General features: G+C 49.7%; 1 protein-coding gene across 1 annotated transcript in view; it reads right to left on the bottom strand.

Annotated features, from left to right (window-relative positions):
* Positions 1–256: 256 nt before the first annotated feature.
* LOC128896297 (cytoplasmic polyadenylation element-binding protein 2) overlaps positions 257–10,602 on the bottom strand; it is a 50,313-nt gene continuing 39,967 nt past the window's right edge. The window contains exons 4-8 of the mRNA XM_054159578.1: positions 2,582–2,872; positions 2,285–2,397; positions 1,661–2,053; positions 1,475–1,585; positions 257–1,397 (exon numbers count right to left, since the gene is read on the bottom strand). Of these exons, the coding sequence (XP_054015553.1) occupies positions 1,281–1,397; positions 1,475–1,585; positions 1,661–2,053; positions 2,285–2,397; positions 2,582–2,872 (1,025 nt within the window). The 3' untranslated portion in view covers positions 257–1,280. The remainder of the gene's footprint in view (positions 1,398–1,474; positions 1,586–1,660; positions 2,054–2,284; positions 2,398–2,581; positions 2,873–10,602) is intronic.

Below are 10,602 nucleotides of genomic sequence, written 5' to 3'. Positions count from 1 at the left end.
TTTCGTGCATCTCTCGACCGGAGTTGGCCCTTTCTAAACCGACAGCAGCGTTTCGATCGACGAGCTTCGATCCTCCCTCGATCGTCTACGAAAACGTAAAACGATCGACGAGAGGAACGGACACGTCTTCTCATCTGTGGGGTAGTCGCGTGTTCCTCGTTCGGCATTTTTCCTTCTCTGGCCTTGGTCGTTCGAACAAAGGACAGTTGGCGATATCAGGACGAAGAAGGAAAAAGTCTGCGTTCCGACACGGTTTCTCCGACACGGTTTCTCCGACGCGGAAGTCTCTTGTCCGATTGTCGCTCGTACGAAAAGATGAGACAGTTGGCGAAGAGTTTTTCGCTGTGGCGTCGACAGCTTGCAGGGTTGCTCGGTGCGAAAGCACGTTCTCCGGTGGTTGGTCGATGGTCGGTGGTCGATCGGCGAGAGACTTTTGGACTCTTGTCCGCCTTGGCTCGATGCACCGCGAGCCGCGTGATGTGGGGAAAATAGACGAGCAAAGAGCGAACACGGTCGAGGAGCAGTGGAACCGATGGATCTTGGTTCACACCGAATCAGAAACTCGACTCGACTAGACTCGAATCGCGTTTGCCAACGAATCGATAATACTCGGTAAATGAGATATCTTGTAGAGATCAAGCGCGTTTGCAACGATCCTTCCATCCTTTGAATTCGATGGGTTTTCGTTCGATCGTTTCCTTCGATGCAACGTCTATCGATGGCGAGTGTCGAAGAGTACGGTCTCTCGCTTGCCATGGATGCTGCGAGATCGAAGGCCGAGGATCGATCGGTGTGACGCCGAGAGGTTCGACTGGCAGGCAACGCCGGGTGGTTTTGTTCGTCGAGTAACCGGTAAATGTGTTAAAGTAGCAGTGGAGTTGAAGTAACTTGTAGTTGAATAGTAATTGTGGTAGTAGTGATAGAGTAGTAATAGTAGTAGCGATAATAGTGGTAGTAGTAGAGTAGTGGTAGTACCGACGATCGAGTGGGTAGTAGTAGTGGTAATGGTGGTTTCTGGTCTGTGTTCCGGTTGGTAAACCGGTAGGTAAGCGATAGGAGTGAGACGGACTGTCGGATGGACCGGGATGTTGTATTTCAGGGGTTCGGGAGGGTGTATTTGTTTTCGGAGGCAAAGGTGGTGAAGGAGTCGGGGCGAAAGGGGCGAAAAGGGCGAAAGGGGTGAAGGTAGGTAAAGTGTCTCGTGGGGGGAGGGGATGGTTCGTAAAAGTGGTAGTTAATTAGCTAGGGTTGCGAGATAATTAGGGACAACGGAGCTGGGGTTAACACCAGCGGTAAGGCACGGCTCGAGGCCGATCCGCGCCCTCCTTCACCAGCGGCTTGTGAAACTCGCGACCTGGTCGAGAGTGAATCGTTGCCCAGCAATGCTCGCAGTAGTACTGTAACAAACGAAACGACAAACGTGTAGCGTTACTCGTTCTCTCGATCGAAGCGTACGTGTTTCCGTACAACTTACCTGCAAGCAGGTAACGTTAGCGCAGAAGAACGGCGCGAATTTACCTCCGCAACGTTGTCCCTGACACTCGTCGCACATTTGATCGTCCAGAACGTACGGCTTGACTTCGACCTAGGCAACGGAAAACAAGAAACGTTATAGCGTTCGACACGTTCGTTTCCATCAACCTCAGATAAAACTACTTACTCGTTTGTCTATGTCGCCGTGCTGCAATTGAACGAATCTGGCCGATATGGCAGCTATGTAGCTTTGCTGATTACTGAACGCGACCCTGCCAGCCCCTTTCGGATACTTGAGCTCAGGATCGGTGTCGATGCCTGCGTAACAGACGCCGCCGTAAAGTCGATCCATGATCATCGCTAGCTCGACGGCTTTCAATGGTCGCGGCACACCGCCGACGAACACAGTTTTCCGTGGATCCAGCGGCATCGATGCGTCCAGAACGAAATCCGCGTCGCTCAATCGCCATGGCCGAATCTGTACCGGTTTATCTTTGGTCGTCGGTGAGCTTACGCACAGATACAATTTCTCCTCGTCTTGAATGCACGCGTCGATTAGCTGCTGCACGGACGCTTCGTCCTGTGTTCGAAACAAGTCTCGAATCAATCTACGTTTATTGGGACCGTTTGGTATACGAAGTTGGATCGTTTTCATTGTAAATGGGAAACTAGTAGAGGACGACGCGTACGATATACGTATATCATTTATTATTTAGAGTTTCGTACGACACATAGTAGCGATCGGTCGGAAACGGGATGGGAAATGATTCCGAACGAGAAACGAGAAACGAGAAACGAGAAACGAAATTACCTGGAAAAGCAGGAAAGCGTAGCCCTTTGGTGGAAAGTAGGATTTGCTCTCCGCTTTGTGAGGCCAATCGACGACCAATGATCCAAAACGACGAAAGCTGGTTTTGATCTCTTCTGCGATAAACAAATTTTCATAATTGTATAAAAAATCGAACGGGGATACGATCGCGCCTTGCCGTCTCGTACGAATAAAAAGCAAAGCCGTATTTCTCGTTTAACCTACAATTTTCGTCTAGGTATATGAACGACACCGTTTCGTATAGTTTTAAGGAGAAAAGAGTAAAGAAAGCGAATATACCTTCGTCGATGTCTGGTGGCAATCCGCCGACAAACACTTTTCTAGAAAAGCGTTCTCCGGTCTCGCTACCCTGGCTGTGAGGACTGCTCCGACTCGGCGACGAAAGTGGCGCAGCTTGAGAGGCGGTTATTCCACCCCCGACGCCAACACCTACACCGACGCCAACGCCGACACCGACACCGACACCGACACCGACACCGACGCCAACACCGTCCAACTGGCTCGGTGCATTCGGATCCTCCAGCAGGGTTCCGCTCTGTTCCTCGAGACTCGGGAAGAACGGTGATTTACCTGAAAACAAACCATTTTCCATGTCAAATCTCTCATTTTCCCTTACGATTTCCGTTCACGTTCTAGTTTGGACGAAACCAATCTTTCCTTTACGATCATTCATTTCCGTTTCACGTTTAGATACAAATCGATGGTACGTCGTTTGCTTTCATACCATGGACGCGGGTTTTTATCGGCGATACTCCGAGAACGATAACGGACTAAATCCTCGACGGCGTTACGCAACGAACGATACCGCGTTTCACGTACAACGAAGCCGACCTTTGCCCTTTAACGGAAGAAGGAAATCATTGAGCGAATCGTATCTACGCAACCAACGACTCGTTAGCTTCAGGTTACGAAGAGAACGGTTATACTCTGCCGACGCGACGCGACGCGTCGGGGTCGTTTTCGTGAAATATTCCGGTTGGAGTTGTCAAACACTTACTGTATCTCCTAATGGGAAACCTTGCTCTTCTGATAAACGTTGCCATTCCTGGCAAATCTTCGTTTCGAGAAATACAAAAAGTGTGGATTCTCTCGAACGTGACTGTTTGTTTCTCGTTGTTGTCGTTAAGGGAAAACAGAGAACGGATAAGGCACACGCGCAATCGAGCGGAACCGGTCGCCGCCGCTTTTACGAAACAATCGAATTCGAGCTGGCGACGATCGCTTCTTTTTCGCTTCTAGCCACTAGCGTGAGTAACGCATAGAAATTTTGCGTCGACGTCAACGTCGATGGCTCGTGGAAATTGTTATCTCGGCATTTCTCACATCGAGGCTCGCCAACCAGATCGATCAGAGAACAAATGAAATAAGAAAGAAATGCTCCCCGTAATAGTTAATACTCGATCGAAATTCCGGCGAGGGTGAGAACGACCACGATCATTTCGCGCGTTCGATCCGATTGTCACGGTATCCCGTACGAGGAACGAACGGATAACGACCAAGATCGAACGTCATTTACGTATCTCGGTTGTCGTCTCGCACCGTGAAATGGATTCGGATTATCCTATCGGAGATGATCGTCGCTGAATCGCCTCCGGCTCGGAACGTTTCGCAAACGAGCAAACTGAATTTGGCGTTAATTTTTCGAACGTCGGCTGTTTGCGATAAATTTCGATTCTCCGACGACCAACTACATCTCTGCGATGCCGACGTTTCAAATTTTGTCGAATCAACTTATACAAACACAAATATTTCGGCCAAGAAAAGAGCCTTCGAAGATAATTAGTTCGAGCTCCGAAACGTCAAGATTCGTCACTGTACCCGCATACTCGTTACGCGTAGATATGGACGCGTCTCTCAACGAGTTAAGCGGTACGCGCACCTACGTTACTCGCAGGTGCGTAATTAAATCGAAATCAAGTCGCGGATTAACGACGAGCACGTCATTATTTTGCGCCCGGACGACGAGTGGGTAGTCGCCACCGGACCACTTTTCGCTCGTCTCGTTTATTTTTAAGCCAACGTGGGCTAATGTCGCTCGGAAAGCGATATAGGTCGCGTCGATACTCGACGTCGTTACATTTAGTTTGCCGTCAGCGATTCGATCGCGTATTCCACAAACGGATGTTCTTCGACGAGAACCGCGGCAACGATCCGCGGTTCGTTTTGCCAACTATTCGCTGAGTTTACGATGTAACGCGCACAATTTCATTTGGCATCGCTACCGTCTACGTGACAATCATCCGCCGATATCGTATCGCGAACGATTTTATACGATTTGCGCGTATTCGTTTTACACCGGAATGTATCGTTGTTTGGCGTTAACACGTTCGCGCTTCTTTTGTTGGACGAACGCGGCGAACCAACCGGATGGACGGTTCGTAACAGAGGACAATGGAAATTCTCAGGCGGTAAACCCGATGCTCTTAACGCTCGTCTCTCGTCTGTTTATTAGCCTGCATTTCGTTCTTTCGTCATCGCGGTCGTAACGTTTTTGCATTTCATCGCGTTTCATGCGGTCGTTTGGTAAAGCGCGGGAAAAAACAAGATGGAGGAGGAGAAGCGAATAAGGGACGATGCAAGCCGATAGATCGGTCGAGAAGGTTTGCCAGCACCCTCGATAAGGGGAAGCACCTCGAGGCTTAATCACGATTCGACAGGTCCTCCGACCCTTTCCAACGAGCGGCCTAACCGAATAAGCTGGTGCGTGCATGATCGCGGTGCGAGGATAAACTCGAGACACGAAACGCGAGTGCAGGGGTGCCGCAACGAGGCATAGAGCGTCGCATACGAGGGGTAGAGCGGCGTACCGTACCGGCTGCTAGACGTAGAATAATCTGCGCGGATAATCGCGCCCTTATCGCAGGGACTCGCGACTCGTGCTCGGGGTTGCATTTCGTGGCGTGGGACGAGGCTTTCTGCCAAAATTATTTAACGCTTTCCCGCGCCGCACAACCGCACAACCGCGCCCCGGGTCGCGCGTGACTCATCGCTGCCTCCTGCGTCAGCGTTGCCTCCTTTTGCATAGCTCGTGCTCATCCGCGTCGGTTCACGTTACACACACCGTAGACTAATCGAAAAGGCTTTGGACGCGCGGGTGAAGCGTCTGCGTCACCGTCACCGTTCGTTTATGCGCGCGCCAATTACGTATTTCTCCATTTATTCGTCGAAACGACACATACCGTTCCTTAGCACACCAAACGGCCGAGTAAAAATATGACATCGATAACAAATGATAATTCCGCGAAGTAATTGTGATACTTAACGATGCGGTGACGCGGAAGATACCGTCTTCTCACCTTGATATTTGACCCGGTACTCGCAATCTAATCACGTTTCGCGAGTACGCTTATCGTTGAAATGCCCTCGCGATCGCAGCGATCGCGAATCGAAAGAGAGATTACGGAATCGCAGTCAACGAAATAACTCGTAATCGTCGAAATTTTTCATCGAGCTCTTGTTCGCCGTCCTACCGACGGTTCCAAACGCGCGACCTCTAATCACGAGCATGACGCGCAAACACGTCGCGTAAAGCTTCCTTCGAAATTTCAATAATTTACGATCGTTTAAATCTGTTCCAGTCCGTTTAAACACGGCGAGATTCTCGCGTACGTGGAATTCCCGTGGTCGTTTGTCAATTACGGAACCCGGCTGTGGTACGCCGCCTTACGAAACATACCGTTGCGGCGTGAAACGGCAACTCGACGGACAAAATGGAATTCGAGCAACCTGCATACCGGTTAATCTTATCGCGGTCGGAGCCGATGCATCAATCGTTATCGCGACTATAACGACGTACAGTCCTTATCGACCGGTGAGTAGATACTGGTACATATAAAGCGCGAGCGAGTCAAAGGTTATAGATATTCTTAGGGAAACTTTGGTCTCGAAGACGTGCCGGACGACAAGAGAAGCCTCGAGGCCTCGAGAGAAAACATTGTCGAAAAAAAATTCCTTACCCAACCTTTTTTTTAAAAGCATAGATCGATCGACAAGCGTCACCGCGTTCGTTACCGCTTTTATCGCGTATCTTTCGCTGATAGATCGCGAGACGCTTACGGTTTCTTGTGAACGTTATTACAACATCTAAACGTATGGACTGACAACGCGTGACTCTACGAAATTCACCGTTTGTCGTTGTAAATCGTTCGAGGTAAACGGATAGCGTCGTAAATAGACCTCGTCCTTGTTGTTTGTAACAAACCAAACGGTAGGTAGAATTTTATTTGTATTCATTGTACGCTTCGAAAAGTACACCTATGTATATCGGATTCAATGGAAGAACTGTAGACGCGTTAGGCTTTTTCGTTCCCGACATCCTTAGCCGTTGACAGGATTTGTCCCTTACGGGATTGATCGTAACTAAGGGAACCAAACGGTTGGTTTGCGTCAGTTTGCCTCTGTTTTCCACCGATGCGGTGTAGGCGCGGGTCCGGCGAACCCTCGGTTGGGTTTGACAAAATTAGAGAAAAAAAGAGAGAAAAAGAAAGGAAGAAAAAGAGCGTCGAATCGGGTCGGGGTCGCAGGTCTCGCGGCTATCTATGAACGCTCCAAACGATACCCAGCCGCCGCGACTGAAGCCAGCGGTGTTTTCATTTCAGCGCTCAACGACAGTTATGGAACATCCATCTAACACGGGTCGGCACTAACGCTAGAAGGTTGCACGGATCAATATTACAGGTAGCTCTACCCCCTGTACGCCCGTACAGCCGCTCTTCCCCGGCTACGCTATACTTTGTCGGCCACCGCTCGGACACCCACCGATATCTTAGCCCGAGTGCATATGCCATTTTACCTTGGTGCGCGCAACTATTTTACGTTTGACGCGAGAGAGAGACTTTCCTTGTTTGGTCCTCAACCGTCTCGGGCGAAAGCAAAGCACATCGAGGGACATGTTACCGTAAAAGAGACAAATTTGAAAACTAAGCGAAACGATCGAAACTGTATCAACGAATGGAGTTTGTGTCTCGCGCAGGTGAAGGGTACCCGCGTTGAACGTTAAACTTTTTATTCGTAGTGTACCGACGACTAAAGTCGAGCAGGTAGCTGATACGGGCTGCTTGATACGCTGGCTGATACGTACGTGTATCGGCAACCGACCGATACCATTATGCGCGCTAGACTCGAATAGAAGGCGTGTAGATATCGTCACGTGCGCGCGTTATCAGAAATTTGCTAGCAACACTCTCGATACGGTTCGAATTTACAAAGATGTAGATATAGACGGTATGGATCGGTGAAAACAACGGGAAAGAAGTTTCACGAGTTGGAAACCCTTGGGATGAAAATGGATAGCAAAGTCGGGAGACGGAAATCGATTCTGAAACCGTGCTACATATCGCTTCTGGAAGGACCTCTCGTTTAATTTCCCGAAACAACGTGTTCGGAATTTGAAAATCACGTGGTATACAATGTCTGTCTCGATAGCACTCGAGCGTACAGGAGGTTGCTTCGAGAAGTGCGACACGCTTGAATGGTAGAGACCGGAGACTTATGGACGAATAAGGTTAGAAAAAAAACGTGTTTTTCTCGTTTCGCGGACGTATTATGGCTTACGAAACGACCTGTATCCGTGTAAACGCGCTGCAAAGAAACGTGCGCGGCTGTAGATCGAGGTGAATGCCCTTTTCGAGCCACCCTTCCCCTTGCCTCGCCGTCGAGAGTCACCCTTACCGCCGCCTCGTGTTTTTCTAGTTGGCCCAACATCGATGCTTTGTGTGCCATTGCGTTTGTTTCCCTCTCTTTCTGGCCGCGATGTCGACGCAATCACCGGCCACGTGGATCACGCAACCGTGTCTCCGTGTCCCCGTGTCCAGCGACGTCGTTGACATAATCGCGCGAGTACCGTTGACGCCGACGATCGGACGGAATTACGATAAAGCGTCGAGTATCGCGACATCGAGAAAAACATCTTTCCTGGCGCGACGTATCGATCGCGAGTATTTCTACGTGATTACGGTTCGATTCGCTCCGTTGTACAACGATGGCAAGCTTCTTCTCTGGAGTTTTCACCCTCGCGTCGAACTCGTCGGTCCATAAGTTCGTTAATAAGTGGATCCGCGTTCTTCCGCGCCATCCATTGCCTCCTCGTTGCGTAATCGCGTTTCCAACGAGGCCAGTCCCTGGCCTCGACGAGTCCGATCGAACCGTTGCGGACCGATTAGCACGCTCCACGTCGAGTCGAGAAAATTCGATGATTTTGTTACGGTTAATAGGATTCTAACGTGGGAAATACGATATAACGGAAAGCCATCGACGAAATTACGGCCCGACTAATCGAATGCGAACGATTTTTCCTTGTTTTTGACACGACTACGATTACGACCATACGTCCACGCTGTAGAACGGCAAAACCGATCGCCGTATCCTCGAACCAATAACCGAGCTAATCCATTGGAAATTACGGAGCCGCGTGAAACACGCTGCCTTTCCCCGTAGTCGATTGCAAACATTCGACGAACGTGACAAAAATAGAAATTTCCCTAACGCGTTCACCCTCCTCGACGCTCGACGGGGTAACTGGACACCGTTTATTTTGGGGATCGAGAGAGCTGATGGCGGAAAACGGACAATTGGTCACGCGACTTTTTACGAGTGGTATGCAAACGTTGAAAGCGTTCGCGCGATAAACGCGTCCCCTTCTGTCGCTATGATTTTCCATTTCGATACGAGCCACGTCCGAATGTCGAAAGCTAGCGTTCGAGACTAACCACACGCCACGCCGATCGTTTTCAGCCTCGTCGTGGACGGTAACGGTCGTCGTGTACTAGCTCGATTACGTTCAAATCGCTAAAGCTCGATGTTTTTTAAGGTTTAAACTTACGTGCTAGAGAACGAGGAGAAACGAACGAAGTAAATTTTTGTTCACGGTTCGAACCCGAGGAAAAATGGTAGCGGAGACATGGCGCGGCGCACGACGGTGGTACAGAAGCTCGACAACTAATCCAATTTGATGAGTAAAAGGGGAAAAGCCGGTTACGTAGGAAGAGGAGGGTTTATCGTAATAATCGGCCATTGTTGAAGGGAATATAATGAATGTTGTCTCATGGACGATGCCGGCCATTCTTCTCTTATGACGTTCTTCCTGTCCTGTACTCTCGTGAATTCCCCGTTACGATTTACTCGGTGTCTCCTTACTACGGGCTGCCGCGACTACCGATTTAATTTTAGATAAGGGCTTAAGGGATCGACTTTCTCGTCAAAGTCCGACTCGGCCGTGTCCATCTCGCGACTAGACGGCAACGGTTCTTCGTCGACGTCGAGATCTCTGTGAAATTCGTAAATTGCCTCCTCTTCGAACGGAGCGGATGAAATTTCGCCGAAGCTCGTTTAGCTTTTCAAAAGGAAACGTAGCCCGTTACGAATTCTCGAGTCGTCAGAGGCTGCAAGTTCCGCTTATTTAAATCGACGAAATTTCGGACGGAGAAAGTATTCTCGATCGAAATTACGTTACGCACCGACCTACCGAAGAACTGGTTTACGCCTTCGAGGCGGTGAAACGGATTCGTCCTCGCGCCGATTAAAAAAACGTGATCGAAAGCGACGTACGGAAGTCGTTTCTGCTTTTGTTTTAAACACAAAGAGCCAGTGTGTACGCGTATACAGCTGTATTACTGCGTACTCTAGCTATTCTTTCCGTAGACGTAGAATAGACGAATATATCGGTGTACTTTCGCGTAGAATTCGCAAACGGTATATAGGACCTTTCGCGGATACCTTTGGAAAACTATCGATGACGCGTTAATTAAAAATCGAAAGGCTGCGATCGCGATCGTCCGAATGAGACGGTAGACGGTATCGATGTCGCGAAAACGAGGTGCATCGGTGGCAGTGGCTGTCCGTGATAATGGTAATCGGGGGGAGGGGTGGGGGAAGCAGCAATTAAAATACTACCAGAGGTGCGACATTTTTGCAAACTTTTCCATTTTTCACAGTCCTCCGACTGTCTAGCCCACCCACTGCTTCTTCGCCCCTTGGCTCGCTCCCCTCCGTCCTCCAGCGGCCTTTCGGTTTGCAACTTATAAAAATTCGTAATTATGGGCTTATTAACGACTTAGAAAATCCTGTAAATTAACGAGCGCGCGTCTCAAGAGCCAGCGTGTCTACGACAGCCCTCTTGCGTCCTCGTCCCGCCGACCACGACGAGTTGCCTCTCTCCGGCTCTCCAACTCCCGACTGGCACACCACCTGCAACCCTCAACCCCGAGTAGTTCGCCAACCCCTTAGGCCACGATCTAACCACTAAGAGAGAGGAAGAGAGAGAGAGAGAGAGAGAGAGAGAGAGAGAGAGAGAGAGAGAGAGA

This window comes from Hylaeus anthracinus, unplaced genomic scaffold (genome assembly GCF_026225885.1).
Source record: "Hylaeus anthracinus isolate JK02 unplaced genomic scaffold, UHH_iyHylAnth1.0_haploid 0, whole genome shotgun sequence".
NCBI lineage: Eukaryota > Metazoa > Arthropoda > Insecta > Hymenoptera > Colletidae > Hylaeus > Hylaeus anthracinus.
Note: the sequence above shows the minus strand (reverse complement) of the source record. Positions and strands in the feature narration are given on the sequence as shown.